The sequence below is a fragment of the Rattus norvegicus genome, chromosome 15, assembly GCF_036323735.1.
Source record: "Rattus norvegicus strain BN/NHsdMcwi chromosome 15, GRCr8, whole genome shotgun sequence".
In the NCBI taxonomy this organism is placed as follows: Eukaryota; Metazoa; Chordata; class Mammalia; order Rodentia; family Muridae; genus Rattus; species Rattus norvegicus.
In genome coordinates this window covers 54,204,592-54,217,376 of record NC_086033.1, presented here as the reverse complement: position 1 = coordinate 54,217,376, position 12,785 = coordinate 54,204,592, and the positions used below count along the sequence as shown (strand labels likewise).

The window sequence follows — 12,785 nt, the reverse complement described above, 5'->3', positions numbered from 1 at the left end:
CATGCTGTTGCAGCTATCTCTTCTCCATTCTCTCTCTTTTTTGGTTCATTATTTCTGCTCTTATGTTTGTTATTTTTACCTTTTTGGGCTCAATTGCAGCATTATGAATTGGATCCATAATGTACTAATTTTCCATCCTTCCATAAGTATCTTTTTTGATAGCACATTTTGTCTGCATCTTTTCAGAAGAATTGAGTGGGGTTCCAGGATTAAACCCAGGGATTTTGTATGCTCAGCAAGTGCTCTCTACCCCAGCCACCTTGTTAACTTTCCTTTGTTAGATCTGTCCATGCTTTCTTTTACCATTATGACCTCCACAATCCTATGTGCTTTCTCTTTTTGAAGTATTCTAAATAGCTCAGTCTATAAAAACTTTAAAAAGAAAATCGTAAGTGATCACAGTCTCAGATTAAGCATTGGTTTCTAAGGTAATGACTGTGTGACTCTCCAAATTTTTTTAACGCATCCCCTCTAAGATTCTCCCTGATTGTCCTGGAGTGATGGTTCAGGGTTGCACGGTTACCTATTGCACATTGTCCCTGACCTCCCACTCGTTACACCCCACAGTTGGGCAGCCAAGTACTTCTTCCCTTCACAAACTGAGCTCCTCAGAACCTTGGTCTGGGATTTTCTCTTGTTCATGATGTTCATAGTACCCACAAGAGTGTTTGCCACACAACTCTTTAGCATGCTCTCTCTCTTTTTTCAAATTTATTCTAATCTCATACAATATGTCTTGACTGCAGTTTCCCCCTCCTCCACTCTTCTGTTTCCCTTCAGAAGAAAGCAGGCCTCCCAGGGATATCAACCAAATGACATAACAGGATACAATAAGAAGAGGCACAAACTCTGTCAAGGCTGAATAAGGCTGCCCATTAGGAAGAGCAGGGTCCCAAGAACAGGCAAAGAGTCAGAGATACCTCCCACTCCCACTGTCAGGAGTCCCACAAGAACTCCAAGCTACACAAGCATAGTATACATGCAGAGGGCCCAGCACAGACCCATACAGGCTTGTGATTGCCTCTTCAGTCTCTGGGAGCCCCTGTGAGCCCTGCCTAGTTGATTTTTGTGGGCCATGTTCTCATGGTGTCCTTGACTCCTTTGGCTCCTGCAATCTTTCCTTCCCCTCTCCTTTCCTCTCTCCCTCAGGGTTTCTGTAAGCTCCAGCTCATGTTTGGCTATAGGTCTTTGCCTTTGCTCCCATCAGTTGTTAAATAACCTCACTGATGGTGATGGGCTGAGCACTGATCTGTAAGTATAGCAGAGTATCATTAGGAATCATTTCATTAACTTTATTTTTCTTTTTGCCAGTTGTGTTTGGTTCCTGAGTCTCTGGGCTGTCCAGCCTCTGCTTCCTGGCTAGTGAGGCAGTGTCATGCGTGGGTTAACCCTTTCGTACTATGGGCCTTAAGTGGTTGGCCACGCCTACAAGTTCTATACCACCATTACTCTAGCACATCTTACAGGCAGGACAGATTATAGGTTGAAGGTTTTGTGGCTGGGTTGGTGTCCCAGTCCCACCATTAGAAGAAGCCTTATTGGGTTATGGAAGACAATTCAAGTTCTGTATCCCCCATTACTAGATGTCCTGTCTAGGGTCACCCTAGTAAATTCCAGGGAGTTTCTGCTGTACTAGGTTTCCACCTTGATACCCAAATGTCTGCCATTCAGTCATCTCTCTCCGTGCTCTCTCCCTCCATATCTCCTTACCCCATCCCTCCTCTTTTCATCTCAGCCTGTTCCCATCCACCCACAAAAATCTATTTTATTCTTCCTTCCCAGGGAGATCCATGTCTTACCCTTGAGCCCTCCTTACTACTTAGTCTCTGCCTCTGCAAAGTAGCTCTTTAATAAATGATTTTTAAATAAAGAAGTAAACTTTACTTACTCCTTTTTATTAGAATTTTTAATGCGACTGTTTCTCTTTTTTATTATTAGGATTTAAATATATTTGATTTTCTTAGTTTTGTTTCTTTTGTCAGTTTTATAGTAAATAACTTAATATAGAAACTTCATATTTTATAAGATGCCACAGTATACTCAGTATATCATAGGTAATCAGTACTATTTGGCTCAGAATGAACAGTTATTGCTTAATAATGAACTATACTTTAAGGCATTATGGGAGATTATAGGGATAGTTTTGAAAGGTTGTTTAGATAATTAGCTAATGTTTTCTCACATTAGATCCAAGTGTTTAATTTACTTGTTTAAGGCAGAATTTCAAATATTTTTTAAAAGAGAAGAAACCATTGAGGCACTAAAAACCATGGATTTTTTTTAAATCATGTCATAGGAAATCTTTTATAGCACAAAATGAAATCCAGTAGCTGTACAGAGCAAAATATGCTATGATAATTCTAACAGTGGGGTAGTCAGAAGCTTTCTTTCTTTATTTCTTGGTCTTTAGAAAGATTATTTGGACTTGTTTCCCATGGGACCCAAAGGGAACTTCTGGTGGGTTCAAAGCCCAGTGTCTGTGTTTGTGATAGCATGGCCAAGCCTGGATTTGACCCTGAGAACTGCACAGGATGTAAGGTGTGGGTCATTGAGACCACCACTGTAGCAACACTTGCTCAGAATGCTTTTCAGAGCTAACTTAATTGACTTTGTTTTTGCTATCAGTGTTTCCTTAGAAGGAGAGTCTCCTCTAAGGATTCATCCCACTTGTTTGGTTGTTTTCTATTTTTATATCTACCTAGATAAACTAGAATAAGATAAACTTCAATTTTGGAAATTAGTAAATTTTTGTTGAATAAATAGAGTAAGATCTAGCTGGCTCATATTAAAAATAATATGTAGTAGGAGAAATGGCAAGTACTTCTGTCTATATAATAAAGCATAACTGTTTTATTAATTAGGTATTAAACTTGAAAGATGATAGGATGTTTCATTTATGTCTTGTGATTTCATGAGTCTCTCACTGATAGCATTCTTTGTTCTTACAGAAATCTTGGTTTTGAGTTGCAGACGTGCTCAGATGAGTAGGATAATGCCAAATTATTTGGAAATCATAAAATATTCTATTGTTTTTATCCAAGTTATTAAAATAACATTACTCCGAGCCAAATCTTGGTTCTATGTGATATTTTAAAGCCAGACAAAGTAAAATAAAGTAGCAAGAATGTTCATTTGTGACTGTGAACTAATGTTTAAGACAGTGTGGGAAACAGATTTTAAGCAGGTTTAGACCCCCTTGCCCTTTTGGTTCATTGGCAGATGCCAGTGTACTTGCTATTGTTCTTGTTTGTGTGACACAGTACCCAACAAGGGCAGTTTGAGGGAGAAAATGTTTATTTGGGCTGTCATTGGAAGGTTTATTTTGTCACGGTAGGTAAGCCATAGCAAAGGTGCAAAATGTCTTGTCACATCATTTTCCCAGGGAGAGAGTGTGCCCCTGTGCATGGTGAGGATGGCTCCACCTACATCTAGGGCAGTTCTCCCACTCTCAGTAAGTTCTTCCTGAAAACAGTTGTATACGCACCTAGAGGTGAATGCCCTTGTGATTCCAAATCTTACCAGGTTGATGATCAGATCACAGATAACGCAAGTTTATATCCTTTCAAGTTGACAACCAAATATATGACACTTTATAGCATTAATATTTCACCTCTAGTTCCTAAAGTCTAATAATGTTCATCTGATAAAGCAATTTACTTTTAGTCCATCTTTGAACGACCCCCAAATTCTTTAATAATCTCAAAAACCTCAGAAGTTAAAAGTTTCTTCTAACACTTGAACAAACTCTTAGCAGTGAGCTTCTAAGATTCTCAGTTACATACTTCCAATATACAATGGGATAGAGCAAATATTTGTTTTAAAAGAAAGAAAGGGGGCAGAATTTGGACAGATTAGAACATTGATTTTCAACCTTCCTAACACTGCAACCCTTAAATACAGTTCATGTTGTGATGACCCCAACCATAAAATTACTTTCATTGCTACTTCATTAACTAACTACTGTTATGAATTATAATGGTAATATCTGATATGCAGGCTAGTCTTACGTAACCCTGATGAAAGGGCCCTTAAAAACTCCAATGGGGTAATAACCTACGAATGAGAACCACTGGATTAGAGAACCACTGGATTAGGGCAAAGCAAGACTGAAACTCAGTAAGCCAAAAACTAAACCCTGTAACTCCCAAGTTAGACACCTGAAGCTCTTGATGATAGTAGAGGTTGATTCTAAAGGCTATGGATGGGTAACACATTACCCATATAGCCAGTATGCTGTGACGTCCTGTGAGCCTTTGCACATCCAGGTCTTTATTGTAACTTAGACTTCCTCATCCCAGCTTCATGCAGTGGCCTCTCGTGGTCCCCTTACAGAGAATGTAGCCCTACCACACACTGTCTGGTCTTAGTGGCTTTCCAAAACTGTGTCAAAATTCTTCATCATGTGTACATGGAAAACCAGCACCTTGTGGACATTGCTGTCATTTCTGTTGCTGGATGCTGCTGTATGTAGCCTGTTCCCCTTGGACCACAACTGCAGTACCCTCTATTTGCGGATCCTTGGGAAATACCTAGGGTGCTATTTGTGAACAGGGAACCCCTTTCAGGGCCATTCTCAGTCCAGGTTCACTCATTTATAGTTAGTATTTTCACAAAACCTTTTTGCTTTTTCTTGTGGTAGATGTGGGTAAGAGCAGAGAACAGTCTGGATGCTCTTCTGACTTGAAACTTTCGTGCCAGATAACTCAGTTCATTACTTTCTAATTTGGCCTCACTTAAGTTCTCAGGACACAGGGACAGTGAAGGCGGATTCTTCGCCAGAATATGACACAAATGTCTTCTGGACAGTTACACTTTGGATCGATGCAGCCTATTATGGTAGGAACATGAAGCAGTTTGTTATGTTGGATCAGAAACAAGTATTTATACATCCTCTAGATAGATTGTCCAGTGCAATTATAATGCAAACCATGTAAAAACTTTAATAGTCACCTTAAAAATTTAAAACAGGCAAAAGTAGTTGTAGTGTTTTTATACAGTATGTCCAGAATACTGGCGTAATGCAAAAAAACACAAAAGATGCTAATGACATATTTTCTATTGTTAGGGTTTTTGAGTACTAAATGCTTTTAAAATCTAGTCTATATTTTACTTACCCCATACATACATAAAACAGATACAGAGAGGAAATATAAAGGAAAAGACAACACTGATTATAGGAAAATAATTCTAGTAAACTAAAAGGCAAAAACAAGGTGACAGTATAACATAAGAATATAGTAAGATATTATTCTAAATATGTAGAACACTTGCAAATTTCTAGAAACACTTGAAAGCCCAGAAAATAAATAGTAAGGTGACATGATCAGGCCTTTTACAAGAGTTAATATAAAACACAGGCATGATAAGCAGAGAAGTGCAGTTCTCACTGAAGTCATGTTACTCAGGGGTGGGTTGCTTGTTCAGCATGTGTGAAAGCCCAGATTTAATCCCAGCACTAAAAAAACATGCAAATTAAGATCTGTTATGACATCAAAGATTATAAAACTACAATTTTTAGTGCTCTCACAGACTGTGAGAGGAGCTGTAACATAGGAGAGCCCTTTGAGGTAATAGAATAAAGGGCACCAGATTTTGATTTCTAGGTCTCTGTCATAAGGAAATCAAGCTAACTAGAGAGGAAGAGACTACATACATTAATGGAAAAATGAGGACTACCAGTACTCCTCATCTAAGGGAGGGCTAAGGAGTTGGTGATACAGAGAGGTAGTCTCTTGATGGAATTCTTGAGCAGCATAACATGGAAGTCCTTTTAGAATAATCACAGTGTTACATAAAATTTAGGAGATAAATCAATTCTGCATGATAAATCAATTCTGCACAGATAAGCAATGAAGAATTTAATCATAATCTTGACTATATTTTAGGACTCTCAATTTCATCTTTCCAGTCTTTTGTTTTATCAAGTTTCAAATGTCATAAAATTAGTATATAGTTTACTTATAAATGATGGAAGTAAATTCACATTTTTACATAGAGCTTTTGACATTAATTCAGGTATAGTCTGTGTATCAGTTTATCAGTCCTTAAGCGCTGTGTTAAAGTATAATATGTAATCCACAGTTGTTGGGTTTGGCTCCATCATTGTTACTTAGTGAAATTGTTATTTCTCAGTAAATTTGCCATTAGCTTATTTTTCTGTTTTCCTTCTTTCTAGCCTGATTATGACCTATTGAATAATAAAATAAACATAATGTAGTAGCTCCAACTTTCTAAGGTTTATACCTCACATTTGCTCATGTACAAGCTGTATATTTTATATACTGATTTGTTCTTTTATAGTTTTGATTAATTCTTCTTTCCATTGTTTCCAGGTTATTCTGGTACAAGTTAATCCAGGGGAAGCATTTACAATAAGAAGAGAAGATGGACAGTTTCAGTGCATTACAGGTAAGAGAAATAACTACATTTTGTAACAAAAGAGAAAATTCGCCTTTTAGTTTTCCAGGTATGCTTGTTCTGTCTCCCTTTGTCACAGTCACAAACTTGAGTACTTCAGTCATTTAACCATTGTAGTAGAACTTTAATTAGTTCTCTTTCTCATTTCTTGATTGATCTAACTATAAAATTTTATTGTTTACATTTCTTTAGTCAAATATAGTAAGTGACTCTAGCCAGGTCTTCCGGTCCTCAAGAGGTCTATTCTGTTTTCTAATCCTGTTTTTATTTCCCCTCCAGTGTGGTTCCCTCAGGCTTTTTTTTAAGATTTATTTATTTATTTTATGTATATAAGTACACTGTAGCTGTCTTCCTCAGGCTTTTTAAAACATCTGCTTGTTAACTGCAAACTTGTCTTGTCCAGTCAGCATGAGTTTCCTTGTCTAGGATTCAGCCTTGTCACCACACTCCAGGTGGCTCTAACCACTGCTTTAAACTCGGCTCAGGTGTTCTACCATGTTCTCTGGACATGTACCATGTCTCATGTACCATGTTCTTCCTTTACTGGACATCCCCTTAGCATTTTGTACTGGATAGCTTTCATCTGTTGGGAGCCATCTCATGAATTGCAGGTTTAGTAGAGTCCATGTCCTCTACACACTCGTTATTTCTTACCCTCCATGATTGATGACAAATATTAATCTCTCCAGACATCACCAAATTCTCCGAGCGGAACAAAACAACCTCCACTTAGGAGAATTGTGTTTATATATGAAAGTGTGAGTGCTATAGAAAGGTTAAGGTGGCCCCTTTATCCACTGTCTAGTATCATTAAAAGGGGAAACTTGTCTTAGGATGTCTTAGGATGCCCTATGATGAAGATCCAGGTCTTTGACTTGCTTAAATCCACTTACCAAAGATTGCCAACAAAGCCAGAGAGATGTCCATCAGAACAAGCCAGTCTTGCCAGCAACCCAGTACTCTTATCATTGAGCTAGTAAGTTTCTGTTAGCAAACGGACAAACAAAAAGTGTCTTTGAAATTAGAGAAGCTGAGTTAAACATTAGCTGTTTCTTAGTAGCTTGCTATAAGGTGCTACGGGTTATTTAAGTTTGGTAATGCATTTTTGTATCAGTACAGCTCTTGTTCCCATCAGTAATAGGTCATGGTAAGAATGACTGTCTTACTTAGGGTCTTATTGCTGTTTAGAGACACCATGACCGCGGCAGCTCTTATAAAGCAAAGCACTTAATTGGGGCGGGATTGTAGTTTAGTTGTTTAGTCCATTATTGTCAAGGTGGGAAGCATATTGTCAGGTAGACATGATGTTGGAGAGGTACCCGAGGGTTCTATATCTGGATTTGAAGGCAACAGGAAGAGACAGTGAGCTACTAGGCCTGGCTTGACCTTCTGAGAACTCAAAGCCCACCCCAGTGACCTATTTTCTCCAACAAGGCCAAATAATATTGCTCCCTGTGGGACTATGGAGGCCGTTTTCATTCAAGCCACCTATTAACTAATAAGTGTACATTATATTTAAACCAGACCTGGTACCTTTGAGGTACTCAGTAAGTAGAGATAGTGAGTACTACAGGGTAACTGCTAATAGAAGGTGAGCCAGGTCTACTCTGAAACCCTCGATACCAACTATTGAGAAACTGACTTTCCAGGTATCTGTGTCCTGTACCTGCATGCAGCGTTCCTTTCAGTTATGAAATTCCATTTGTTTCTGTTTAGTTTGAAGTGCTTATTTTGCCTTTCAACTAATACCTAAACACTTTGGATTTGTATTTTTTTACAATTCTTTGTATCCCTTTTGGTTCGTGGACTTCTACCTAATAATCATGGCTTTAAATTAAAGACTCCGTGGAGGTGATTCATTACCTGTCTTGTTAAAATCTAGACTGTAATACTTTTGAGGGTGAAGGACTTATGCACACCCTCTGATTAGCATTGGCTGTGACTGCCACAGGCTAGTCCCCTTTCTTATCACTCTACATAGCCTGGCTCTAATGATGAATCTTTTAAAATACCTTAGCCAGTGGTCACACGTCAAACTTAGAACCTTACATGTGTTAGAAATATCACTAAGTTAATCTAAAATATCTGTGCCGTAGTTGAGGTAATATACAAGTAAGTTATACTCCTGAACGGATCTAGACAAGAGAATGTGTAAGCAGTATATACATTAAAAAAGCTTCGCCATCTTTACTAACTTTTCTTCAAGTACAACTTTTTGCTTTCACTATGAATCACATAGAATATAAATTTCTGATCACATAGCTTACTTATATGCCTTTCAAATTATTCATAAATACTAATCAAAGAAGCACTTTAATTAACATAATATTGATTTCACCCCAATCCACTAGCAGATGAAGGAACAGATTGTTCTACTCTATTTTAAAACATAAGGACAGCTAGATCACAGAGTGATAAACAGCTTATATCTCAAGAGTTAGTTTGTGGCTGCAACCTGTAAGTTATCTCTTCCTAATTCCTTTCATTTGATTTTAATATCTGGCAGCAACAGCCTCCTGTAGGACATAAAGAGTTGTGTACTGTACAGACTGTCTTAGACCTTAAAGGGGCTGACTCCTCTATGAGCATTCTGTACAAAGACACATTTCTGTGCTTCACTGGGTAATAGTCTATACTATGATGATGATGGTGATGATGATGATAGGAAACTTTGTTTTTAAATTAGTGGGTAGAATTTTTTAATGAGGGGAAAAGAATAAAGAGAATTAGACAGTAAAAGGCTCTCTTATTTTATGTTTTCATCTGTCCAGAATTATCAGATGTGCTGCCTAGTTTTATGTCAATTTGACACAAACTAGAGTGTTCTGCAAGGAAGGACCTTCAATTGAGAACATTCTTTCATAAGATCAGGCTGTAGGGCATTTTTCTAATTAGGGATTGTTGGGGGAGGGCCCAGCATATAGAGTGGTGTCATCCCTGGGCTGGTGGTCTTGGGTTCTGTAAGAAAGCAGGCTGAAGAAGTCATGGAGAGCAAGCCAGTTAGCAGCACCCCTTTGTTGTTTCTAGATCAGCTCCCCCCTCCAGGTTCCAGCCCTGTGGGAGTTCCTGCCCTGACTTCCTTCAGTGATGAACAGTGATGTGGAAGCTTAAGCTAAATAAGCCCATTCTTCCCGTTTGCTTTTGGTTATGGCATTTCCTCACAGCAACAGAACCCATAACTAAGACATCAGGTCTGTGTGTGAAAGAGTAGTAGTGAGTGAAAACTGGTTTGGAGAGAGGCCTATAGGGAAAAAAGTTAATGGTTGCTCACTCTCTTCCCCTCTCCTCCACCGTCAGGTCATTTGGTAAGACCCCTTTTGGATTTGAGCTGTAGAGAGAAGGAAGCACAGCAACAGGAACGATGCAGCCACCAAGAGAATGCCTCAGGGGAGGAAAATCAGGGCAGTGAAGCTGTGAGAAAAGACAGATTCCTTACAGCTTTTATTATCACGTAAGAGAAAATCTCTATAGGATCATATAAAGATTGAGGTAGGCCTAGCATAAATGTATGTTTGCAAATCTCCCTTAGGAAGTTGATTACCTACCAAGAATTCATAGAAACGAAACTAGATTAAAACTTTAGATAGGTGTAAACCGCTGCCACCGGACTGATTGGACTCTCATAATTAGTGAGGTCCACTTAGTTATGGAGAGAGCTTAATCTGTACCCTTCTACCACAGAACACTTTGTAGAAAAGCAAACTACTAATCGTGTTTTCCTTGTGAGTTCATTAAGTCTGGGTATATTGTGCTAGTTCCTGGGAACGGGAGGAGGGGGGGATCAAGTCACAGTTCTTATCCTTTAAGACCATAGTGTAGTAGTGCTAGGGATGTAGCTCGGTGGTAGAGCATTTGCCCAACAAGGCGGAGTTGGACCTCAGACTGAAAAACAAAAAAAACAAGACCAGCAACAACAACAAATACCCAGTGTATTAGTTATGGAAAGAAAAACTGAACAGTTCTGTCAGTACAGTGGTCACATTTAGTGCATTTGGTGTTATAAGAACATACAGTGAGGGTCCTGGTAGTTATGAGAAAGCTCTTCACATGAACTGTGTTTAAGGAAAAGAGCATCAAGGTGTTTTAGACAGAGTAAACAGTATTCAAAAACAGCAGAAGGAAGGACTGACTTGAATTATTTAAATAACGGAGATGAGAATTGCTAAAAAAAAAGCTGTATAAAGAGGAATACAACTGGAGATGGAGATGAGATGCTGACAGTTCTTGAAGTGGCCCATATAGCATTTCAACAACTTGAACTTTATTGTGAGGATATGGAAGAATTCTTGAGGAGAGTTAATGGTCTGGGAAGCTGAAAACCATTTGCCTGACCTGCCTGGGCCGGCACTGCTGGGATTATAGGTGTGTGCCACTAAGCCCAGTTGACTATGAGCTGAGTACTCTCCTGGGTTTTCTGGTGCTGCTATCCCTTCGATCATTGAGTTATTTCGTTCTGGTGTATGGAAAAGTCAATCTCTTGTGACTGGTCTCCAGTTTGTCCTCCTGCTTATTGATTGGCTTTATTTATACACCCTGATGGGACCTGTACTACCTTAGCTTAGACCATCATTAAGTGATACTCAATAGTTTCAGCCCAAATACATCGTTACTTTTTTTCCCCATCTGTATTAAATTGGGTATTTCTTATTTACATTTCAAATGTTATTCCCCTTCCTGGTTTCCATGCCAACATACCCCTAACCCCTCCCCCTCGCATTCTATATGGATGTTGCGTTCCTAATCCTCCCCCCATTACCGCCCTCCCCCCAAGAATCCTGTTCACTGGGGGTCCAGCCTTGGCAGGACCCAGGACTTCCCCTTCCACTGGTGCTCTTACTAGGATATTCATTGCTACCTATGAGGTCAGAGTCCAGGGTTAGTCCATGTATAGTCTTTGGATAGTAGCTTAGTCCCTGGAAGCTCTGGTTGCTTGGCATTGTTGTACATATGGGGTCTCGAGCCCCTTCAGCTCTTTCATTCCTTTCTCTGATTCCTTCAACAGGGGTCCCGTTCTCAGTTCAGTGGTTTGCTGCTGGCATTCGCCTATGTATTTGCTGTATTCTGGCTGTGTCTCTCAGGAGAGATCTACATCTGGTTCCTGTCGGCCTGCGCTTCTTTGCTTCATCCATCTTGTCTAATTGGGTGGCTATATAAATATGGGCGACATGTGGGGCAGGTTCTGAATGGGTGTTCCTTCAGCCTCTGTTCTAAATTTTGCCTCTCTATTCCCTGCCAAGGGTATTCTTGTTCCCCTTTTAAAGAGGGAGTAAAGCATTCACATTTTGGTCATCCTTCTTGAGTTTCATGTGTTCTGTGCATCTAGGGCAATTCAAGCATGTGGGCTAATATCCACTTATCAATGAGTGCATACCATGTGTGTCTTTCTGTGATTGGGTTACCTCACTCAGGATGATATTTTCTAGTTCTATCCATTTGCCTATGAATTTCATGAAGTCATTGTTTTTAATAGCTGAGTAGTACTCCATTGTGTAAATGTACCACATTTTCTGTATTCATTACTCTGCTGAGGGCATCTGGGTTCTTTCTAGCTTCTGGCTATTATAAATAAGACTGCTATGAACATAGTGGAGCATGTGTCTTTGTTGTATGGTAGAGCATCATTTGGGTATATGCCCAGGGGAGGTATAGCTGGTCCTCAGGTAGTGACATTGTTACTTTTGAAATGAAAATACTATCTTGAATCTGTCTCAATTGTACATTGAGAGATTTTGAAACATATAATGATGATGATGATGATGATAATAATAATATAATAATAACAGCAACAATAACAAGTTAATGTTTATCTGTTTTAGTAATAAAGTGCTTTGATAAGCAGGTCAACACATTGTTTTCCTAGTGAGAAACACTGGGGACTGGGTCATGTTTGTTGGGTAACTCATACATAGGCATGTAAACATTAAATGAGTAGATTCATAGGTTAAATATTATTAGATCTTTATAGCATATGCTAGTGACTGCCTTTCTTATTTTTATGGAATTAGGCAAGGTTTCTTAATTAGGCTTACTGACAACATGAAGAGGCATAGTTCATAGAGTTTAAGTGGTAAACTTTTTAGAAAGCATATCATGTATTTCAGTTTACACACATGTATATATCTTATATATATATTATACTTTATTCTTTTAAACATTAGTTATTTATAGATTATATGAAAGCTTTGTTTGCATGTCCATGTGTGCCTTGTGCCCTTAGAGGCCAGAAAAGGGCATCAGATCCTCTAAAACTATAGTTATAGATGTGAGGTACCATGGGAGCACCAGGAGTTGAGCATGGGTCCTCTGCAACAGTAGCCAGTGCTCTTAACCTCTGAGCCATCTTTCTAGTCCTTTCATTTCCTTTTACT

The 12,785-nt window shown here is 38.9% G+C and overlaps 1 protein-coding gene across 7 annotated transcripts in view; it reads left to right on the top strand.

Annotated features, from left to right (window-relative positions):
• The window catches only part of Fndc3a (fibronectin type III domain containing 3a), a 177,454-nt gene that overhangs the window by 59,587 nt on the left and 105,082 nt on the right, over positions 1 to 12,785 (top strand). For 6 of the 7 annotated variants that reach the window (XM_006252298.5, NM_001412039.1, XM_006252297.4 and 3 more), the window contains one exon: positions 6,333 to 6,408. In XM_006252298.5, coding sequence (XP_006252360.1) covers positions 6,333 to 6,408 — 76 coding nt within the window. Of the gene's footprint in view, positions 1 to 4,617; positions 4,837 to 6,332; positions 6,409 to 12,785 lie in introns of those variants that run through there. The other variant, XM_006252300.5, reaches the window with a different exon arrangement.